Source organism: Belonocnema kinseyi, chromosome 1 (assembly GCF_010883055.1).
Source record: "Belonocnema kinseyi isolate 2016_QV_RU_SX_M_011 chromosome 1, B_treatae_v1, whole genome shotgun sequence".
Lineage (NCBI taxonomy): Eukaryota > Metazoa > Arthropoda > Insecta > Hymenoptera > Cynipidae > Belonocnema > Belonocnema kinseyi.
In genome coordinates, this window is record NC_046657.1 from 118,072,590 (window position 1) to 118,097,503 (window position 24,914).

Below are 24,914 nucleotides of genomic sequence, written 5' to 3' on the forward strand. Positions count from 1 at the left end.
CCCCTAAAAAATTCCGGAGTTTCGAGATATACGCGTTTTAATTATTTTTTAATTTTTACGATAGCCGTGTTACAATTTGGAGTCTTTCGAAAGTTTCAATATATAGTCGGCTAAAAAACCAATGTAGGAAGAGAAATGTCCTTTACCATTTTTTGATTTAATCAATTGTTAACATTAAAAATAAACAATTACGTTGAAAAGTGAGGAAAAATGACATTTTCTTATTTTGGTTAAAATATTTATTTCACAGAAAAAAGCATCAAACAAAAGTTGGACTACTCATAGAGGGGAATTTTTTTTATAAAAGTTATCGATTTCAAGAAAACATCGATCAAAGAAATAATAAAATTGAGAGCCAGAAGAGAAAGGTGGGTTTCCTTGTAGGAAGCAATTTTATCAAGAAATTTCTAGAGATAAAAGATACTTCTTTTTTGGTCTACTTCAACTTTCATTAGGAAATTTATTATAATGTTTATATTTAACAAGTTAATGAGCATTTCTGAATGTACACATTTTGACGTGCTATACACGGAGAAAAAGATATCGCACAATGATATCGCAAAACCTCTATATATCAAGAAAGCGTAATATGATAACGTACAATCAGGTCCCGGAGCTTTGTACGACATTATAATGCACTAATGTCACAGAAAAAAATGATGTTAAATTTTGTTGCTGTCGTCTATTACGGCGTCCTTAGAGTATGAGTCAGTTCGAACTATAAATCGGGACACCAGATTTAAAACAATCACAGACAAAATTAAAAATTTGCTGCAGCTAAGACCTGCAACGGTTAAAAATTAAACATATTTCGGAGAAAGTTTCACTGAGGTTAGGAAAATAAGTCTGAACTTGTCGTCTGCGTTGCGCTGAAGTGAGCAAATTTCGGTAGAACATGTAGAATCAACAACAGAAAACACACACAAAATTTGTTCTTACTGATATATTTCCTCCGAAATAAATCACATTATTGTAGACGAATCAGAACTTATTTAATACCATTTAGCAAAAGCGCAAAATGTAACTGACGGATGGGAATCCCCATTTCTTACGTTATAGATTGCACAATTATGCGGTATACAATGTAAAAACTTGCAATGTACGATATCACGATTCTGCGATATTATAATGCGATACTTACGATATATAGCGCAGGAAGTATGGTATATATAGTAATTTATGCGATATAGTTTTCTCAGTGTACATTTAGAAATTTTTAATAACATCTTCTGGAAATTTTTACATGGACAAAGAAAGTTTAAATTTAAAAATTAGCGCCAGCCAGTGTAAAATCAAATAACTCCTTATGTTATAAACAATAATAAACTAAGTCTCCTTATCAACTTCTAATAATCGCAAGGACTTGTAATAAAGTTGAATAATTTTAATAAAAATTAAATAATAAAATGGCTTTTAAACAATATTACTATTATTTATACTTTGTTTATTATTAAATTATATTTTTTTTGGTCAAAATGTAATGGATCCTTATTCTGCGATAAAGGAAAAGTTTACGGTGGTGGCATGCGGCTCCCATAAACCATCCAAAATTTGTTGAGAGTCAAAGGCGTAAGCTTGTCGCCCTTGCAAATAACATACAATAATACATAATAATTTACAAAAATATATATATAATTAAATAATAAACAAAGTATAAGTAATAGTAATATTTTTTAAAAACCATTTTATTATTTAATATTTATGAAAATTATTCAGCTTTATTACAAGTCCCTGCGATTATTAGAAGTTGATAAAGAGACTTCGTTTCTTATAGTTAATAGCATAAAGAGTTATTATTTGATTTTAAAGTAGCTGACGCTAATGTTTTCATTCAGACTTCCTTTATCCATGTACAAATTTCCAGAAGATTTGATTTAAAATTCCAAAATGTACAGCATGTCCAAATGTTTACATTCAGAAATGCTCATTAACTTGTTAAATATAAATATCAGAATAAATTTTCTGAATAAAAGTTTAAGTACACCCAAAAAGGAGTATCTTTTATCACTAGAAATTTCTTGATAAAATTGTTTCCTACAAAGAAAACCACCTTTCTATTCTGGCTCTGAATTTTGTTATTTCTTTAATCGATGTTTTCTCGAAATCGATCACCTTAATCAAAAAATGTTCTCCTGGACTAAAATTCTTCTCTGTGAGTAGTCCAACTTTTGTTTAAAGCTTTTTTTGTGAAATAAATATTTTAACCATAATAAGAACAATGTTATTTTCCCTCACTTTTCAACTGAATTGTTTATTTTTAAGTTGAAAATTGATTGAATCAAAAAATGGTGAAGAACATTTCTCTTGCTACATCGGTTTTCTAGCCGACCATTTATTTAAATTTTCGAAAAACTCCAAATTGTAACAGGGCTTTTGAATTAATTAAAAAATCATTCAAACCCGATTATCTCGAAACTCCGGTATTTTTCAGGTGGTGGGCACCCTAATTTTTCGTAATCAGCACAATATTTTACATGATATTCAATAAAAAAATCCTGCGGACCTAGAATGGCACACAGGATGACACCCAGCTTCTAGAGTATCACCGGAATCGGGCGTATACGTCCACTGTAAGCTCACGTGCCCTCAGCCAATCGGCGTCGAGTTACAGGACCGTGTCGATACGATGTTTTGCAGGTGCCCCTGATAGAATACTAATGTTATGGGACAATTTTTTTTTAATTTTACAATAATTAAAACAGATTTTTACAATTTAATTTTTACTCGTATTTGCTTCTGCTGAATTGATATTTACTGTAGTTAATAACTTTAGAATTACATATTGTACATATCCACTAGCCAGAACAACAAAATATGCCAGCATAGTTCGACTTAACAAGGTTTTCTTAGATTATTTATGATATAAATAAACATGGTTCCTTTCATTGATTTCTTTTTTAAATAAATATTATACTACGTACTAAAGCTAACTGAATGCTATTTTAAAGAAATTCCTATCGCTATAATAATGTTTTTATTTAAAATTCTTCGGATTGTTTTAAATGCTATTTTAAAAAACGAGTTCGACAAGATGTTTTCACTTACCCCAATAATGTTAAGAACAGAGATTTAGTGTAATAACTTCATAAACCTACAACCAGCATTATCTTGACTGCTTGTGCATCAACCAGTGTAAGCGACTTCAGACATTTCAAATCCCGGTAAAGTTAAAATATAAAATTTCAATTGGGAAAAATTAGAATTGCACTTTTCACTCAACTTATTGTGCAAAACTAAGTACATATGTACTGCGTATCTCAGAGAAGGGACTTCGAGGATGCGACGGCACTGTGCTTGTCACCTGATTCTTACAGTGTCCGCGAAATAGCTGATGACAGTGTCCGAGGTGTGACAGTGTCCAAAGGTACAGTGTCCGAGGTTCGACTGTACCTGATATTTCGACTTTGATAGCTTGTTGTTCTGGTCAGTTCTTTTTTTCTTGGAGGAGCCACAGTGCCCCATTTTGCCAAAAATTTTCAGCTGAAAATCCGCGTGGGGTTTGACGTCTTGAAATTATATTTGCGGGATTTTTATCTGTGGGAACAAATTTCAAATCAAGAACGTTAGTGAGGGACTGAATTTCGAATACCCGGTTGGCCATGAACGTTTGTAATTTGTCGGATTGAGTGCTCATTAATGCAAGAATCTTTGTGTTATCACGCCAAAGATAAGGGCCGTTTATTTTTAAACTCATGGTATGAAAATTGGAGTATAACAGTTTTGCTAATTAATAGGCAGCACACTATTCAAGTTTTGGAATGGTTGAAGTGAAATTAGACTTTTTTAATCGGGGCAAGTGGAGCAGCGCAACGCAGATAGAGAAGGGCTCCAAAAGCCTTAACACTGACATCGGAAAACACGTGAATTTCGGTTCTTATGGTGTTGTGGACTGTAATACACCTGTTCAACTGAATTTGACTTTGAAAAGGTAATTGATCTTGATATACTATCCATCTCTTTTGAAACTGTTCTGGAACTTCTTCGTCCAAGGAAAGCTTTATTTGAAACTAGATTCAAACAAAGACCAAGCGTTTTAATGGTTTCTGTCGGATTCAGTGACATGTGAAAAACTTGAAAATTATTGTCAATATCATTTGTAAGCCTAATGTCGCTTGATCGCCATTTTCTGAGATTAAATCCTCCCTTTCTGCAGGAGCGCGATTAGATCCTTGCGAATGGATAGAGCTTCTTCCTAAGTGCCTGCTCCAGTCGACAAGTAGTCGAAGTAAAAATCGCGTTTTAATATATCAGCTGCGACGAAAAATAATGCGTTCGTCCTCTGCTAATTGATACAAAGTGCTGATTGCGAGAAATGGAGTGGACGAAGTACCAAATGTAATGGTGTTAAGTGTGTGCGCCTAAATTTGGTCATTAGGGCCATCTCTCCAAAATATTTTACGAAAAGATCTGTTTTCGTCATGTAACTGAATTTCCCGATACATTTGTTTAATGTCGGTCGTGAGTGCAAAAAGAAATGTACGAAATCACGTAAAAGGCGTGAATAAATCAGCTTCAATAGTCGGTCCTACCATTAAAGTGTCATTCAAGTAGATATCGGTTGACGAATTTGCCGAACCTTCAAAAACTACGCGTGTTTTTGTTGTGACACAGTTTTCTTTTCTAACTGCATGGTGGGGGAGGTAGAATCCAGTTTGGGACGATTTATTTTCTGTATTTAAACTCATGTAACCGGCTTTTATATACCCTTGAATCCAGTCGGAATATTGTGTCTTGAGATCTGAATATTTTGCAAGTTTTGATTTTAATGAAAGGAACTGGTTGAACACGGTTCTACGAGATTCACTCATCTTTTTCTTATGTTCGTTAAGAGGTAATTGAACTGTGTATCGACTTGAGGATTCGTAAGTTGTATTTTTGCTATAACGCAGCTTACAGGCTTCTTCTTCCGATGACTAAGGAGAAGTTTCGTAAGCTGATTCTACTTCCCATAACAAAAACAGATCCGAAAATGTTGTAAAATTGTAATAAACCTTTCCTTGTCTAACACGAGTCTGATGGAAGCACCCTGCAACCACCCAAACGAGTTCAGTTTCTTGAAGCATAGCTTCATGATTCGCAATTGGAATTTGAACGGGACATAAAAATTGGTAAAAATAGTTAGCCCCGAGAATACTGTCCACCTCGAAAGGTTGGTGAATTGCTGGATCGGCGAGGAATACACCTTTTGGGATAGGGATAGGTTTCCGATCAATTAATACTGATGGCATTGTTTAGCCGATACTTTTGACTACGAATAGGGATGAATTATTCTTTCGCTCATTGTATCGAGACTTAAATGTGGTACTCTTAGTGTATTTTATTGTGGTTGAGAGCTCATTAACTGTGCCCAGTGAAATATCAACGGCCATTTTTTTAGACCGATTGTATTCGCAAACTTTTCTGTGATCACATTGAGCTTGGAACCCGAATCTGGCATGACTTGACATGCGTGCATGTTGCCTCGATCGTCGATAACGTCGACGATGACAGTAGCTAATACAACTTCAGATGGGATGAATAATTGATAACTTCCAACAGAATTATGTAATGCTTTACTTGATTGATTGGTTTTATCATCATTTTTAGATTGATTGGAGCAACCTGAATGGCTGTTTTGAGAATTCGAATGGGGAAATTTTTTTCAAAATGTAAAAGTGAATTGTGTATTTTACCACACTTACGACAACCGTTTGATAGATATTATTTAGGATGATGTTTACCGCGCAAATAATTTGTACAAAGTGAGACCTTTTTGACTGTCATATCATCTTCCGTAGACATTGCTAAAAATTGGTGAAATGCAAAATACCATGGTCATTCTTGAAAATGTAACACGTGATTTTTTTTATAAATTTCGCTACGTTGATGATTCTGTGAATTTTGTATTGGAGGACGTATTGGCGCCTGTAAAGATTGAGCGTGATTTTTGTTTGCCTTTATATTTTGCTTGAATTTTTTTTCATAATTTGCTTAATAGGTAGCGGCTCTCATCTCTTCTAACTGAGAGCGGCGATGTAGAAAATCAAGCATGTTTTTAAGAGTAGGGAGGTCGGTCTCGCAAACAAGTTTTTCCCATTTCGCTATTGCGTAGTTGTTTAGCTTGCTTTCAATTAGAAGAATTAGTCTAAAATTCCATTCATCGACATCGATGGAAAGAGCGCCCAGTTACTGAGCCTTTTAAATAATGAAATTTTTGGATTGTCCGTAAGTCGATGTCATTGTGAATCATTGAATTAAAGGAGTCATAAAATCTGAGCAATGTTTCGATATTATCCGCAAAAATCGGAATTTTGAGATCTGGAAGAAGATTACAGTGAGCTATAAAAGACGCAATAGATTTAAATTCTGATACATATGGGATGATTTAAAGTCGCTTGAAGTAGTTGTGGTCGGAGACCGAATGCTTTCTGTAATGCGATTTGTTATTATAGTATCGTTAGACGTTTGAATGATTATGACGAGATTAGAGGAATTACGATAGAAGGCACGGAAAGATTTATTTTTATTCGAGCTTAATTTTACGCCTTCTCTGACGACCCTGACTTTAGTCAGAGGCAAAACTTTATTCTTTAACTGTGATTCTAGATCAAGTGTTTCGATATCTGTTTCGTCGTTAATTGTATCCAAAAAATTTTCTTTATGTCAATTGACCCTTTACAATTCTGAGTTTTTTCCTCAATGTTTTAAGCTCGTCTGACATTTTTTGCAAGACTAAAAATTCCTATGTGAATGTGATTGAAGCGATTCGCTAAATGGAGAGAGAATAATGAATGGAACTGGTATGTCGAAACCCCTTACTTTGATATTTTCAGATACGTTAACATAAGAATTGCAGATACTGTAGGTGTATTTATTGCTTGATATATGTTACTTCTGCAAAAGTTTACCTGGACATGTGGTTCTCCTGAGTCCTTTTTCCTTCATTGTCAACGTTAATAAAACGTCAAAGCCTTCCTGGATGGCTGTTGAATTCGCTTGTTCACTAGTGTCACTAATTGTTCATCATTCACCTTCATATTGGAAAATATTTACCAATTCTTTTCCCTGTAAATTTTAAAAAGTATTTTTTATGGAATTAATGACAATTTTAATTTGTTTCAAAAATTGTTTCCTTGCAAACCATAAAAAGTTCTTATTTCCTATGATTAATCACACAATTAGTAATCTTCACATATGCGCCTTTTTATAGGAAAGGTGGAGAAATGTCTAGATTTTTCGAATCTCTCACACTGTCGCTTATTTTTCCGTGTTTCCTTTACATAAAGCGTATACACTTATTGTTTATGTAATAGACTTTTGCTCAAACAATTAAATTCGATTTCTTCAAGTAAAATTTCAATAATTGCTAAATATCCTTAACAAAATAATATTGCTCTGAACATTCATTAACTTTATTATTTATCCCAAAACAAGAATTAATTTCTGCGATTTCTAATGGAAAAAATTGTTTAAACGATTCAAAATTAGTTGAAAAATACTTGGAGACTTCTTATCTATCGAATAAAAATAATTCGTGTTGAATAAATTACAAAAAATACAATCTTCAGTATACACTTTACATAAAACTAAACTTTAATTTACAAAAAATTAATAACAAGTGGTTAGGGGTCCAATTTCTCTTTCCGTGTGAGCTTGCATCCTTGCTACAACAACAAAATAAGTTTACATCTCACGAAGTGCAAGATGAAATGCTTCAAATAATGGCTTGGGAAATTTTTAATTACAGACGGCGCTACTGATAATTCAAAAAAATATCAGGTTTCTATTACAATTAGAGTAGTAACTGATGATATGGAAGTTAGAAAATATTTCATTAGATTCTATGAAGCAACATTAAAAACAGGGAAAAGTCTACAAATTTGGATTTTGGATGCTTTAAGACGAGCTTAGTTATCCGTTGAAAAAATACGTGGTCAATGCTGCGATGGAGCAGCAAACATGAGCGGAATTCGAAACGGACATCAAGCAAAGATAAAAGAAAAGCAGCCCCTTGTATTCTACGTTCACTGCGCGAATCATTGCGTAAACTTAGCGATTGAAGATTCGGTACGAAGAATATCATTGATGAGAGCTGCCTCCAGTGGGTACACGATATAACTAATATCGTCAATACGAGTGAAAGGAAAGAGGAATTGAAAAACATAGACAGAGATTTAGAAATTCTTCAATCACTTCCGAAAACACTCGGTTTTACCCGGTGGACTGTTCGAAAAAGGTCAGTCATCAGTGTTATAAAAACGTATCCTGTTGTTCTTCAATTCCTGGATGATTTAAGTAGATTGAAATCTGATGTCTCTGCAAAGGCTGGTGGACTGCGTGAACAAGTTTTAAAAGGTGAAACTTATTTAGGACTGTCGTTCTGTAGAGACATTTTTGGCTGTGCAGAACAGTTGGCTTAAGCGATACAAACACCTACCCAGACAATGAGCGGGTCTATTGCTTGTGCAAATGAAACCGTACTTTATTTGTAGTCTTCAAATTAAAGAATCTTTTTACAAATTGTGGACAGAAATGGAAGAAGTTAAAGGAAATGTTCAACTAGCAGACATTGCAGAACTTCAGCCAAAAAAACCTCCAACAAGATATGAGCCCAAGCAGAATGCTACTTTGCCAGTGATGTTCTCAAGAAAAGAAAATATGCGGAAAATTTTCTATGAGGTAATAGACCAGGTAACAGCACAGATTAGAGAACGCTTTACACAAATTGACATGAGAAAGCACAGCTTGTTGGAAAGTGTATTTTTGCAAGACAGTAAAATAAGGTTGCATGACGAAGAAACGGGGCAACTGTTGCAATAGTATGGTTTTGAGGCAGATACTTTGCAGCCAGACATAAGAATGCTGGAAAGAACGCTCAGAAAAAGTAAAATATTTGAGACATTCCCATATAGAAATTCCGAACGGGGTTTAGTAGGGCCCTGGATAGATTTCCCTATTTATAATCGGGCGCTCGTTGGGGAAAATGTAGAGCGCCTGATTAGTTCTGTAACGCTGTTTTAGCCAGGTTCTAGCTAGAACTTCTGAGCAGGCCCTGACGAGAAAGCCCTTTTATCGCCCGACCATTAGTAGGATCACGTTCAGACCCTTTCTATTACCAGATGAATATTTTATTGGGTTGAATATTGAATTGACATGACAAAAAAGGTATTCAACAAATAAATATTAATTTATTGTGAATATTTTGACTATAAATATTAATGGCCCTATCTAAAGTGATTAAATATATTACATATTTAAACATTATTTTACAAATCAAATTGCACATGCTACGCAGTAAACATCTGCAATTATACCTAAATCTATTGCCTAGCAGTCGGGAGTTAATTTGCTTCATTTTGACTACTATTTTAATTGAAACAATGTTCATGTTCTTGAGACGAGAAAATGAATGTATTCAGCGAAGAAATAATTTCACTTAAAATAATGCTTGAATATTTTCCTTCAAATAATTATTTATTTGAAACGAATGTCAGATATATTTTGAAGATACCTATGTCATCAAAATGGAATCACATCAGTCTTTTCAATATAAAAACTGTAGACTTCATACAATAGACATCGCACACATATTGTGAAAATTAATATATTGGTCTAAATTAATTTACTTCTGACTGCAAAAGTATCTTATTAAGTTGACATGATATGAAGTTGACTCTCTTCGCCGCTAACAATTATTTTGAAATTCAATAATATTTATAAAATTCAAAACATTAGTGCACATAAATAAATAAATAAAAATTGTATGCATATGCATTATTTTGAGGTTACGTCGTTTTTCATCTCTGCCTTTCCGATAATCTGGAAATTATTTATGGAATAAACTTTTTTGATTGTCTGCAAACAAGGTTAGTTCCCTGGAGATAAGTTACTATGTTTATTTGTAAGTTCAAAGTTTTCTGCCAAAAATATTGTGTAGTTTGGAAATAACGCTCGGGTGAATTGTAACACACATAACCTCGAAATATACACGCACGTTGTTAGCAATATCAAAAATTTCTTAATAAAAAACACAAAAAAAGTGTGTGGGGACGTCCGTTAGCATATTCGCTATCATTTTCCAGATTTTGGAGGCAAAATATTTCTTATCATAGGAAAAAAGCCGGGGGAATCTAACACTTAAAATATCGATACTATTTCCTAAGCGCTATGTAAATTAATCACATTTTGCTAAATTAAAACTTTTTTGAATTAACCTACAAAAAAATTGTGTGGGGACGTCCGTTAGCATTTTCGCTATCATTTCCCTTATTTTTAAGCCAAAATATTTATTATTCTAGAAAAAAAGGCGGGAGAACCTTAAACTGGTAAAATCGAGAATGTTCTAAGTAGCACATGCCCTTACTCTACTTAAAATTAAATCATTTCGAACTTTTTTAACCGTGAAACATTTTTGTAAATAATAAAAAATAAATATATGACAGAATAAAACAAACTTATAAGCTTTAAAAAATTCTCAAAAATACAATTATTACATTTTCTTGATAGTTTAAAAAAATGTTATGCGTTTATAAAGGAAAGTATTTAATGGAAAAGAATTATTAACATTTTTTAAAAGTTTATTAGGAATGCCGTGAGAGACCCTATCACTTTTAACCTGCAAGTTCTTGCACCAAACGTTTCTTTACAGAATTCTTTTTTCTTCTGATTTCGAAGTATTTTATACTTGAAATAAAAATAAAATATCGAGCACTTTTTTAAATGGGCAATATTTAAACTAGCGATCAATTCTTTTTTACATATTTTAAATTATTTTTGTTTGGAATTGCTATTATAAATTAAAAACTGAATTAAAAAGTACTATAAAAGAATTCAATAAATCGAAAACTGTGCGTTTTACAGAGGTGTTTAAAAATCAGAAAATATTTATTTGTCACTGAGGTTATTAAAGCGTTTTTCAACTCAAAAATTATTAATTTTTTATAAGCTTTAAATCGTTCTTAAGCGGATCACATTTTTAAACAAAAAAGTATTGAGCCCTTTGTAAAATAAGTGAAGTTTAATTAATTTTTGCATATTTTAAAATGTTGTTTTAGGAAAGCAATTCCATATTCAAATCGTAGTAAACAATGTATGATCAAGGCATTCGATAAATTAAAAACTTTATAGTTTATGTAAATTTTAGTATGGCAGAAGATAATTTTTTGTCATTGATGTTATTAAAGAATTTTTGTACATGCAACTTTTCTTTATTATTCATTACCTTTGGGTCGTTTCTAAGCGTTTTAAATATTTAGAAACAACAAGTGTTAAGTCCCTTGTTAAATAAGTGAAACTTAGTTCACTTTTTCACTTATTTTATATTATTGTTTAAGAAATTTTATTTTTCATTAAAAATTGAGTAAGAGAGTATTATATACAATAAAAGAGTTGGATAAATTGAAAACTGCGCATTTTATGGAGAATTTTTGTTTATTGTTTATTACTTTTAGATATTTTATAACATTTTTAAATATATTAAGAAAACAAAAGTATAGAGCCTTTTTTGAAATACGTAACTTTCAATTATAAAATTTTTATAACTAAAAAATTGTATATTAAAGTTTCTCGAAAATTTTCAAGTATCATCAGAAAGATGTTTTCTTAAAAGAAACATTGAGTTCCACAACGTTTAGTTTGAAGATGGTGGAGACTCACCATACGACTTCGTACGACATTGCCGCGATTATATTTGTAAGTAACAGTGTGCGAGAACTACGTGTTTTAATAATTTAAAAAATGAAGATTATATAACAATAATTTTGAAAATAATTTTTTTTCCATTGAGAAATAGTGTTCAGTTGAGGCGCATTCTATTGGTCCGATCCTTCATATTCTAATATTAAGGGCATGTGATACTTAGAAAATTGTAGTTTTTACCAGTTTTAGGTTGCTCCGGCTTTTTTTCCATAATAATAAATAATTTGCCTTCAAAATCTGGAAAATGATAGCGAACATGCTAAATGACGTCCCCGCAAACTTTTTACTTACAAATAAACATAGTAACTTATCTCCCGGAACTAACCTTGTTTGCAGCCAATCAAAAAAGTTTATTTCATAAATAATTTCCAGATTATCGGAAATGCAGAGATGAAAAACGACGTAACCTCAAAATAATGCATATTCATAAGATTTTTATTTAGCACAATAATTTTTTTTTATTATCCCTCAAAAAAGAATCCGGGGACGTCCGTTATGATATTTTATGGCATCTCCGAATTCAGTTTTAAAACATTTTCATTTCTTTGGGAAAAAAGCCGGGGAAACTGTAAGTATCACATGCTCTTAAGAAAATATATTCTTGAAGTGTTTCAGAAATGATTTCTTGGAAGTGAACTATGTTCATCATTTGAATACATCTCTATATGAAGTAACACAATAAAGTTTTAGAATAATAAAATGCGATATTCTATCTATGAATACATTTTCTCACATTAAGAAAATGTACGCTTGTTCCAAGCATACAGTAGCGAGTATTTATTTATTTGGAACAAACTCATATTCTATCGTCCCCGTTCGTACCTGCGATTTACTTGAATCAAGTAACATTTACTTGATTCAAGAAAAAATTTTTTTCAGTGTAAGCTACAGCTGTTAACAGGAGAATCAATAGAATAATTTTTTAAAAATAATTTTAATCGATTGAAATTTTTCTTCCTGTAATATTTCGTTTTTTTCCCGTTGTAGATTACTTTACAACATTTTACAATGACAGAAAATGGAATTTTTTCTGAACACTGACAGTTTTTCATAAGGATGGAATTTTAACGTTTAAAAAACAGGATACAAATAGATTTTCCATACCTATACGAGGTACGAAATTCTTTACTAGAACCTGATAGGGTACCCATCAGTTTTTTCTGGATCAGATATTCTGATAGGAGCTTCAACCATTTTTTTCTCGACTAGATATTTTAATAGAGGCCCCAACCAGTTTTTTCTGGACTAGATATTTTGATAAGGGCTCTAACCAGTTTTTTCTAGACCATAAATAAGTAAACATGTAATATCTCGGATTTTTCAGTTCAACATTTTGAATGTAGGGTGGGTAACATTTCACATTTTAAGATCTACAGATGGTAACTTCAAACATCTACATTGTTGTCCTATAGTTAAACATATAATATGTTAACCCTGAACATCTAGATTTTACTTTTGAACATCCATTTTTCTCCGTGCACCTTTCTATTATCTTCAAAAACTTTTTCGTTCTTCCAATGAAATGTTTGACAGGACCAGCTGGTTTATCTAGGTTGATAAGCAGATAGGTGGGCGGCAAGTAAATTTCTGTACTAACACTACAAACGTGTACTTTTACTGTGCGAAATACTTCCATTTCTTTACGAAATAAAGAAAAAAATGTATTTTACGTAATTTTTTTTTAATGACTTGAGTACTAGTTCTCTTTATAATACCAGAGAAATGGAGCGTTCAAGCATTGTGTAACTTGAAGACTTCCAAAGATAAGCGATGATATATCCAGCACCATATCCATAACGCCATCGACCTTTTTATGCAATTGTTATCAGAGTGATACATGTGCATGCACAAAAAAAAATATGAACTTTATATGTGATTGTAAATAGTTCCGGCACATGCATTTGTTGCAACTTTGATTGAAATTTATTAATAAATATCTCTTAGGAGAATGTTTTAATTCCTTTTTAGTTTGTCTTCTTATGGTATATTTTTTGCAGGTTTTTTTTACAGTGCCAATGGACATTTGCTGTATTCTTATTTATTTATGATCAATTGATCATTGCTTCCAGGTTCACAGTACTGAATTCGTAAACTATGCTTGCAGCAACGTCACAATCGTGTCATTCGGTGTTTGGTTAGCCATTTTTAATTATCTATGTTTATTTTTTTATAATAATGTATTCATTATAATTTTATATCATTATCTGCTCAATAATCATACAATTTTAATTAAATCGTTTTTCGCGATTATTTCGGAAAGGGTACATAGGGAAGAAATGCATTTTTGCAGGAAACTTGTACCAAAAGTAAACATGAAAAATCATCCCAGGCGAAAAAATTATATATGGTTTATATATAGTGTGAAGTTTTATATATAATATTCATTTGTTTTGTACAAAAAATGTATAAAACAAATGAATATTATATATAAGACTTCACACTATATATAAACTATATATAATATTTCCGTCTGGGGATGGTGTTCTCTTTTTCTTTGTCGGCCATACTTTCCGAGATATCTATCCTTGGAGTGTAGAATGTGAGTTTGACCGCTCTTATCTCACTCTCCTGTCGCAGCTCGTATCTCCAAATAATTAGTAGGAAAAATAAAACAATTGTGTTATTTTATTCCTATTATATTGAAAAACATATCTACTTCTTATATGCTGTTCAATTTTACCTACACCGTCTTATTTTATGACTTTACAACCTAGCTAATTCTCGAGCGCGATCGCGAGTGTTGCGATGAGAATGTAATCGTCAAAGCTGCTGGTGCTTTGAGAACTGTCTTCAAAAACAAATGTTGTAGTTGAAACATTAAATAAGTTGTAGTTGTAGTTGAAAAAATATACTTCAAGTGTAGGCATTAAGGCCATGTGATGAGTGGGTCACGTGACCAGATTCCTACCTTACCGCCACTTTTTCATTTCCCAACTTATTTTCACACGAATCGCCACATCGAGTTGAAAATTTGGGACACTAAACAAGAAGCACTAAGAATAATGGGTCTGGTCTTAAATTTGTCTAATCATAAAAAAAGTTTTTTGTTGTAAATAATTTTTTTCATAATTATTAAAATTTAGGATCAGACCCAACTTTCTTAGTGCTTCTTATTTATTATCTCACATTTTCAACTCGATGTGGCGCTTGGTGTGAAAATAAGTTGGGAAATAAAGAAAGAAAGAAAGAAAGCGTACCCGCGCGCGATGGGCGCGCCAAAACTTGATTAGATGTGGGATTTTTTCGAATTTTTCACACATTATTTCGATGTAAAGCCTAGACCAATAATAGAACGCACCGAAGGTACATTGTATTTAATCAAGATGCTCTTTCACATCGCCCCTTCCCCAACTTCCTGAGTTAGACTGGATACTCCTGCCAAAGATATTCTCCTGCGTCGCGTGTGCAGAGTTCCATACCTACTCACTTTCGCGCTAGGCTTGGGTTTCCCCATCCCCGTCCGCTGTCGCGTTGAGCCACGTGTTTCAGTGCGTTAGTGAAGTGTGTTGCTTCAGTAGTTCAGTTCAGTCTAGTGTGCACTGTTCAGTGTGCCATTGGCATTGACGTGGGGAGTAAGTGCCGCGAAAATGAGTATACCCGGAAAAGAGGTGCAAAATGGTGTTTACGAGTTCGACTATATGCGTGCACCAGATACTAGGACTAAAAAGCAAATCTTTTTGGATGCCCTATACAACCCGACAACTAAAGCTATTCTGGGCCACACAAAACGTGAATGGGGTAAATACTTGTTTATTTACAAAAGTCAAATTATTATATTTTGTATTTTTAAAAAGTAAATAAGAGAAGAAAACATTATAATAATTAAAGACACATTTCGATTAACATTATTTACTAAACTGTTTTTGAATTGTCAAGTAGTAATTTAAAAATTCTGAATTCGTTGACTAATTTGTCCTTCTGATGATTATATTTACAATAATTAAGCAAATGTTTGCCTGAATATCAGATTCTTTGGAATGTGCATTTTATTAACTTATTTTTACTCATACTTTAATTTAAAATTTTATTGTCAATCTTATCCACGAAATTTATTCTGTAGACAATTCTTTTCTGTTTTCGAATTATTGAAACACACATGCACGTCGTATTATCTCGGTCTTTATACAAAATATTCACATGAAGTGGGTTAGATCTTATTATTTATAGCGATGTATAATTGTATCTTAATAGTAGTTGACTGCCAAGAGATTCCAACTAGATTTGAACTCTAATACACTTTTGTATCTCGAGAGTCAGATTGGTAGAACTTTTTGATTCATTTAGATATCAGGGAAGTCGGTGACGCCACCTTCAAATTTCGAAAAAATGAAAATAGTGCCGAATTGTGCTAGATTTTTGCTCTATTTTGCCGTAAAAGATTTTTTGAAAAAATGAAATTTTAAGCACAAAAATATTTTTTTTAAAACTGGTTTTATGTCAGTCTCGCCAATTTTCTTCTTCAAAAAAATGAAAATTGTGCTCAATTGTGCTAGATTTAAGCTCTATTGTGCCGTAGAAGATTTTTAATAAACTGAAACTTTCAGCCCACAAATAAAAAATAAACATATTTATGTCAGACGCGGCATTTTTTTTGTCAAAGCAAAAGTTATTCTCGAAACTACATGCTACGCACACTACTTTGCTGAAAATATGAAGTGAAAACCTTGAACAATTTTTGAAAGAGTGACTAAAATAAACTCCAAAAAATTATCAATTTCAGAATTTCGAAAAACGGAGACTTGTACTGAGTTGTGTTAGGCAAGCAAAATTATTATCTCTGATGGCGAGTCACCCTTTAATTAATATTTTCTAAAATAATGCAATTTTTTTGGACTTGCAATAAACATTTGACCCAAAATTTTGAAAAATACGAATTTTGAAAACCTGAAAGTTGTGCTGATTTGCGCCAGGGTAGCACAATAATTATTTTCAATGACAATTTTCACTCAAAAATGTATTTTTCCCCCAAAAATGCAATAATTTTTAACTTGGAACGTATTTTTAAGTCAAAATTTTCAAAGATTCGAATTTATACAATCTGAAACTTGTGCTGAGTTCTGCAAGGCTAGCACAATTATTTATTATTCATGCGTTGTTGTCGGAATAATTCGCTCTTTAGTTTGAAATGTATTGAGGATAGAGCATTTTTCAAACCGGAAAAATTACAGTTTGGTGAATTTTGGGTACAAAAATAATTTAAAAATTATTCAAAAAACGAAATTAAATTCTGGAAAATACAAAATCTAAATTCTAACATTAACGTTCAAAATCATATTAACAATTGCGAAAAATCCAAGAAATTCCATAAAAAAATTTAAGAATCAGATTCACGACCAAATTTGGACAAACCACCTTGAATAAAAGTGTCAAATACTTCGAAAATCTTGTTTCAAAAATGTATTCAAAGTCCAAAAAGATAACATTTTTTCAGAAAATATTAATTTTAGTGCAATTCGTCATTCGTGATCATTATTCTGCTAACCTAGCACAACTAAGCACAAGTCTCAGTATACGAAAATTGTATTCTGGAACATTTTGGATCAAATACTGATTCTAAGTCCAATAAGATTGCATTTTTTGAAAATATTAATTTAGGTAGAATTTGTTATTAGATATCATTATTATGCTAGGAGAGCATTCGAAATTCGTATTTTTTCAAATGTTGGGTAAAAATGTATTCCAAGTTTAAAAAGATTCTATTTTTCCGAAAATATTAATTCTAGTACAATTCGTCATCAGAGATAATTACTTTGCTAGCCTAGCACAACTCAGCACTAGCTTCAGATTGTCTAAATTCGTATTTTTGACATTTTTTTTCAATACGTTCCAAGTTGCAAAATATTGTATTCTTTGGAAAATATGAGTTTAAGTGAAAATTGCCATAGAAGGTAATTATTGTGCGTCGCTTTTTTGAAAATTGTTCAGGATTTTGACTTCATATTTGCTGCACAGTAGTATGCGTTAGGCAGCTTATAAGACCAGTTTTCTTTTGTAACAAAATAGCGCGGCTGACATAAAGATCTTTTTTTTTGTTTTTGGGCGTAAATTTTAATTCGTATCTGTTAGCCTGCTGGTGCGCTGTTTACAAACCTGGGCATGAAAACACCTGCAAATATAATTTTCAGAGTTAAAACTTTTAAAAAATTACGTTTTTTATTTACGAAGTTTAGATACATTATCTGTACCGACAAGAAGTATATTTTAAGCATACGAAAGGGACTTTTACGCGTTTTGGAGTAAGGCCATGTAATTGAGGAGTTATTTTGATTGTTTTTCACCTTTGACGCATTTAACGAAACGTTCTATGTATAAATTACACTTTATCGTCAATTTGCGATTCAAGAATTACTACAGACGTTTCGTGGAGGCGGAAATGCACCCATGTGACTGGTCACAGAAATTATTTTGGTCGCACCCCTACCCCTTTTTCAATGCAACGTGGGAGCGGGAATGCACCCCTGTGATTGGTCACATGAATAACGTTAGCCCTTAACTCTTGCCAACGTCTTCTGGCGAGGCTAGAATGAATTCCTGTGATTAGCCACATAGAATGTCTTAAATATTTTTTGTACATAATTCTTGTATTCAATCGAATACTGGATTGTTTACCTAGACTCTCGGCTTTCAGAATTATTTATTTTTACCGTTACTGTAAGTTCTTTGTTGGTACCTATTTTTTATACATAACCTTTTTTATGGGTTATTTCATACCACTTTTTGGAGAGAGTTTGCATTCGGTGACACCCACCCCCATTCAAAACTTCACACCTATCCAGCAGTCCAACTCGTTTTTCATATAACTCCTAGAATATGAACAGAACCGTAACTCATTTCGAGTATCGTATTCGCTTTTATTTCGTATTTTGCTCTTCGCGAAAAGCAGCTGGCAACCAACAATCTTGCCGTCGTCGGCAACTAACAATGTTGTAGGCGCCGGCAATGTCGACTCCACCATTTTAATTTACAAACAAAATATTGTTCGGCACAATAGAGCACAACTCTAGCACAATTCAGCACAATTTTTCTTTTTCGAAATTTGAAGTTGACGTCGCTAACTTCCTGGACATTTTATTTAGACTTTTTATCGCATAGCATAAGCTGATGATACGTGTGAAAGCATTGCAAATAGTATAATGGTTGATGAGTTCTATGGTAGTCTTTAACAAAGAGTAAATTATATAATAACTATATAATAGTATAATAATAATAGTAATAATAATAATAGACGTCACCGCAAAAATTTCAAACATCGTATGAAATTAACTTGTAACATTCTCATCTCTTCACACACTTGATTTAGTCCGTCGCTATGATGAAAAACCGGGTTCATCGGAGAAGTTAAAAAAATAAATAAAGCTGAGAGCTATTTAATCTCTGAATAAAATATGAGTTGCGATATGTCATTTTGTCAATTTTTTAAGAAGCTTTTGCAAAAATAGTAAAAATTGTAATGTTTATTTTTAATTTGAAATAAAATCTGAGATGATAAATATTTTTTAATTTTCTTACATTTGGGAAAATTATACATTATATTATATTATACATTCATAACTTTTCCGCCTGGCTGGGCTGATTTTAAATATAAATTTCTTCTGTTTTTAATTTATGTGGACCTTAAGACATAAAGAAGAATCTATGATTCAACACTCATAAATATCGTCGGTCAAAGAAAGGATTGCTTTGTGTTTTAAATCCTTATACAATTAATCTATTTCTGCAATAGTTTAATTATTGAGAACTTTAAAAAATGACTTCAGAATTGGTTCATTTCTTCAGAATTTAGATAGCCCTCAACCTTTTAAAGAGAACAATGTTTTAACTTAGAATTCATCAAATAATAATTTAAAATTAACCAATTTTAAATGCTACAAAATAAATGTCCACTAGAAAAGTTCTTATTATTTATACTTGGTGAAATTTTCCTTTTGAATTTTTTTGCCGACGGTTAAAAATGTTTGTAAAATTAATATGCTTTAATATATAATTGTCTATGCATTTTTTATTTATATTGAAATGTGATTTTCAATATTTAAAAAAGTATATTAAATATAATTAGAGAGCAGATTAGACCAACTGTGAAGTTTTGTCCAGGGCCGCTCGGTTTTTGCAATTAGTAAATGCACAATTAAGTTCGGAACGTTTCGTCAGCTTGTTTTGCTGACCTCTTTAGGATTAAATAATAAACTCATGAATTCACATGTAATTAAACGTTTTTTAAATTGACAAAAAAAATGTTTTTCTTGTCAACTAGTCTAAATTTGAAATTTAGTTCAACGTTTGCACGTCGTCAGTAGGGCGAGGACAATAAGCACGTAAACGTAAAATGAAATTTCAAATTCAGACTTGTTGACAAGAAAGACATTTATGTTTTATGTCAATTTTGAAAAATGATTGTTTCAATTTTTCATTGTTTTGAATTTATCTATCAAATTTATTCAATTAGATAGAAGAATTTAAAAATCCAAAAAAATATACGTTTAAAATTGAAACCAAACAATTTCGAATATTTAAATCTAAAACTTTTGAATCTAAAACTGTTAAATTAAAAACTGACTATCAAGGTTCTTCGCAGGTCACAGTCGAGCGGCACTCACCAGATAATTTCACTGTTGCTCTAATCCGCTCTCTGAATATAATACTCAATATTGTCTTGTTAAGTTGGTCCATTCAAGTTCCGGAAGACTTCGGTTAAAACCTATCGCACTGAGCATTTTTATTGTAAACTTCCGGTTTAAAACACCACCAGATTTGACCGGTTTTACCCCAGGTTTCCATGACCAGACGACTCCACGCACTGCGTTACGGGCCTGTGCAAATTTTTCTTTTAATAAGGTGGGCACTTATAGAATCACTGTACGGATTTAATCAAAACCAGTGATAACCAGCGACTGCATCCGACTTTTTTTTAGAAGTACACTGAACTCTCGCTTTCAGTCATTCCGTTCTCAGCCTTCCTAAAACTGCTTGATCCCTCAGTTTCTCAGGGGAGCAGAGCGAGAGCAGTTGCGACATTATACATACAATATACACACACACACACACACACATATATATATATATATATTCCAATTCGAAGCGAGTCAGGCGGCCCTCACTGTTCACGTTTCGTTCCCCCCGAAATCAGTCCAAGGTAATTTTTAGTCAACCCTCGACACTGGGCTCAGCGAGAGTTTGGTCTACTCACATTTGCCTGGAAGTTTGGCCAAGGGAGAGTAAAACTGCAGGAATCCACCTCCCGAGTTCAGCCGGTTTTTCGACAGCACATCGAATGTACACTAATCTTCATCGGCGTCAAACCTTCCGCTTGACATTTGTTAACACGCAATGAATACACAACCTGGTTGTACATCGCAGATAGTTACCCATCTGAGTGCTATCCAAGCTGGAAATGGTTTGACATATGGAATATTCCGATTGGAGATTTCCCGCACACCTATTGCTGTCTGTACAATAAATCATTAATTGGTAATTTAACAATATGGAGTAACGTTATTAATTAATTTTTGTATGTTTGAACAATAAATTAAATAAGTACAAAAATTTTTAAATGTGATTAGACTAGAGTAGATTAGATTTTTGACTGCATGTAAACTTCTCTCAGGTTTTTAAAACATGTCGAAAATTCCCCTCCTACAGGAGATCGTCAGACATTAAACGAAGCGAGAATCACGCACGGTCACCCATCCGAGTGATAAGCGCGCCTGTCCGCGCTTAACACTCGAAATCTTGACGAATCGAAAATTACCACCTAGCTTTTGCCGTCGGTGGGGTTGTATTTTTATAACTTCTTTAATCACTTATAATTCAAATCCAATTATGTGGAATTCAGTTGACATGATTTAATTATACACCATTTTCTCTGCATTTAATTATGTCCTGTTGTACTCGTTTCGAATTCACTCAAAGGAATGTGAAGTCATTTTGAATTCAGTGGATTTTATCATGAATTTAATTAAATTAGATTGAATTGGACAAATATCCCATTCAAAAATTAATCCAGCTCACTCCATACAAAGAGACAAATGAACACTTAAAAGAAAATTGAAGGCCCTTACAAACTCGTATCGAAACGTCCAACGTCCAACCTATCAGATCTGTCTGTTCTTTCATACATTTGGGGGCTCTCCTTTAAATACTAAAAGGTAATCATTTCTAAAACTTTCAGAGAACCTGTGTATATTTTACTTTTCTTTCATTTCTCCTTTAACAAAATTACGTAACATAACAGTTTTTATAACAATACCCAAAATGTAAAATTTTAAAAAACGTGCAAGAGCCAAAAATAATCAAATTTCGAAAAACGAAAACTTGCTCCGAATTATGCTTGCCAATCCAGTCTTTTCTTTTATTATAGAAAAATTCTATAAGACTCGCATTTTTCATATTAAAACCTAAAATTGAAACAGTTCTCAAATTGAAATCCAAAATATCAAACTCAACAAACACCGCTGACAGCAAAAAGTTTGCAATAAGTTTGCCTAAATTTCTATTTAACCTTTTCTTTCAACAAAATTGTCTTAAAATGGAAATTTGTTAAATTGTGAAATCTAATTAATTACATTTTTAAGGGGGACGACCCATGTAACGGTTTCAAAAAATCGATTTTTTTTTATTAAATGGAAGCTTGTCATCCCAAAAACATGCTTTTGCTCGGTTTCATATTTTTCATAATTGCCCGGAAGATAACTCAAAAAGTATTTGACCGATTGAGTTTTCCTTGCATACACATATAGTTGAAATGATTGTCTTCTGTGTGAACCTGTCTGAAGTCTGCACTGAAAAAAATTGTTTAAACAATTATTTTTTAAACAATTTCATTCAAATTTTTGGGTAAAAATCCATTTTTTTTTGTAAATGGATGCCATTTTGTCAAAAAAGATTATTTTTTTTACCTTTTTGTGAGAAACTAGAGTGCGGGCAATTTCACATCTCTCGGCTGAACATGTTCAACATTTACCCTTATAATTAAAAATGTTATTCATATTTATGTCTGAAAATAATTTATTTCTTAGTTAAAAAGTTCCTTAATAAACCATAAAAGTTTTGGAAAGATTCGTTATATTTTTCATTCCCAAAAAAATCCCAAAATATACCCTTATTTTTGAGGTGTTACATGGATTTGATTTGGTAAGCTTCGTCGTCGATCAACTATTTCTTCTTATAGTAAAACTTAATTTTTGTATGAAAAATTCTTTTCAAAATATCAATTCTTTTTTTAAAGAGCAGCAGTTTTATGAAAGTGAAGTGTAATATATACATTTAATACAACATTGGAAAATATAAGAAATTTGTTTAAAGTATGATTAATAATATTCCAGGATAGGCTTTTTGAAAGCCAGTAATTCCTAGAATATGGAATCAGTCAACAATTTTTTTTATTTGACTTCGAATAAATAATTGCAGGAAGAATTTGAAATCTACATTTATTACTTCAAAAAATACATTATTCAACTGGTCAACGTGATTCAAAATTTATAACAACAAAAAGTTAATAAGTTTATTGCACTTTTCATTAAATTCTTTTCAAGAACTAATCAAGGAGATTGTTATTAATTTACGTATTAGCGCATACATTATTGATAGAAAAGTAGTCAAGAAAAAATGATGAGAAAAGTATTCAGTACAACAAATCTTGTACTATACCCTGAAACAAAAATTTAAACAGAAAATTGTTTCTATTTAAAAGGGCTGCACAATATCCTTCAAACATTTTTTGATAAATTCACCGTTTTTCTGTTAATAAACATCGAAAATCCTATTCATAAACCGAAAATTAAAGTTTTTGTGATAAGTATAAAATAAATAAAATTCCGCATAAATCTGTCATGATCGATTTAAAAAAAGTTTTTTATGTAATAGTAAAAATGAAAAAAAGTTTGTTTTCAGAAGAGTAACAAATATTTTCAAAAGTTTTCTAATATCTGCATAAATAATTTGTTATTTTATGAATAAATTTCATAAACAATTATCCACAGCGGCTGTTTATGATAAAATAATCAGTTTATTCTACTGAATCGGTCAAGAATAATACAACAATGTATTTTACTTATTACATGAAGTCATCCAATAACAATTAATGATTGTATAAACAAATTTAAATAACGAATGCACTGTCTGGCTATGTTTAGAGGTAAAGAATTGGAATTTTCAATCTAATGAAGCGTAAATAACTAATTTCTATATCGTTAAGGAGCTTAGACATGTCTTAAGAAAAAATTATGATTATTGAAGGTATTAGACCCTGTTATTTTGTAATACCTCTCTGCTACCGATCGATAACAATTTACAATATTAACTGTCATGTAAGCTCCCTGATAAGTTTCCACGAATAAATTAAAATACCTTCAAATTGATTTATTTCATTATTAAAATTTACTATGTTAATATTTTAGAATCTAGTTACTTACACTTCATTATATTAAAAAATTCTAATTTTTACCTGTAAAAATAACCAGACAGTGCATTTGTTGAGTAGATTTGTTTAAACAGTCATCAATTGTTATTGGATGACTTAATCTGATAACTAAGTGACATGTTATATCATTTTTGTCCGATGCTGTTGACAAAACTTGACTTATTTCATCACAAATACCTGCTGTGGGCAATTTTTTATAAAATTTGTTTATTAAATAGCAAATTGTTTGTTATTCTTCATGAATTAAACTGTACAACGGTTTTTGTCTATAAATTTGTCAAATTTAGTGCGAATCAATTGACGAAACATTGCTAATCCCCATGAATGAATTTTGACTCACTTATTTGTTTATAACAAATTAAGTACATTTTAAAACAATTGGTAAGCTATGCGACAACTTTTGTGCATATTTGCTTCATCGATTCTAGGTATTTTGAATTGAATCCAAATTTTTTTGAAAACTGGTGCTATTCTAAAAACAAAATTTTATTTGTTATGTTTGGTGACGAATAAAAATTTTTTTTTCAAAATTGCCCGTTGCAGATTTATGCAACATTTCATTAGATTTAATTTAAAACCGAAAACTTTTTAATCGGTTGAGAAATAGCTTCTGAATATCAATTTGTCCACGTACATTTCTTTGTCCCACGGTGCGCTCAAACATATCATTATATTATAATTATATTGTATATTAGGGTTATTCAAAAAACGCCTTCTAAGCTAGAGGACAAGTCACCCTCGTAAAAGTTTCCATTTCAAATAAAATCATACTAATAAATTTTATTTTTAACTCACCGTGAACTCCCGTGAAAATGTAGTTATT

At 31.8% G+C, this 24,914-nt stretch overlaps 2 protein-coding genes across 3 annotated transcripts in view; one reads left to right on the forward strand and one right to left on the reverse strand.

Moving 5' to 3' along the window:
* Nucleotides 1-4,484: 4,484 nt before the first annotated feature.
* LOC117179832 lies at nucleotides 4,485-5,228 on the reverse strand. Its single transcript, XM_033371976.1, has 2 exons — nucleotides 4,992-5,228; nucleotides 4,485-4,913 (listed from the first exon to the last, which is right to left on the reverse strand). The coding sequence occupies exons 1-2, from the start codon at nucleotides 5,226-5,228 to the stop codon at nucleotides 4,485-4,487; spliced, it is 666 nt and encodes a 221-aa protein (XP_033227867.1).
* Nucleotides 5,229-15,136: 9,908 nt separating this feature from the next.
* Nucleotides 15,137-24,914, forward strand: part of LOC117167636 (sodium/potassium-transporting ATPase subunit beta-1-like) — an 81,147-nt gene continuing 71,369 nt past the window's right edge. The window contains exon 1 of one of the 2 annotated variants that reach the window (XM_033352722.1): nucleotides 15,137-15,414. In XM_033352722.1, the coding sequence (XP_033208613.1) occupies nucleotides 15,264-15,414 (151 nt within the window). In that variant the 5' untranslated portion in view covers nucleotides 15,137-15,263. The remainder of the gene's footprint in view (nucleotides 15,415-24,914) is intronic. The other variant, XM_033352714.1, reaches the window with a different exon arrangement.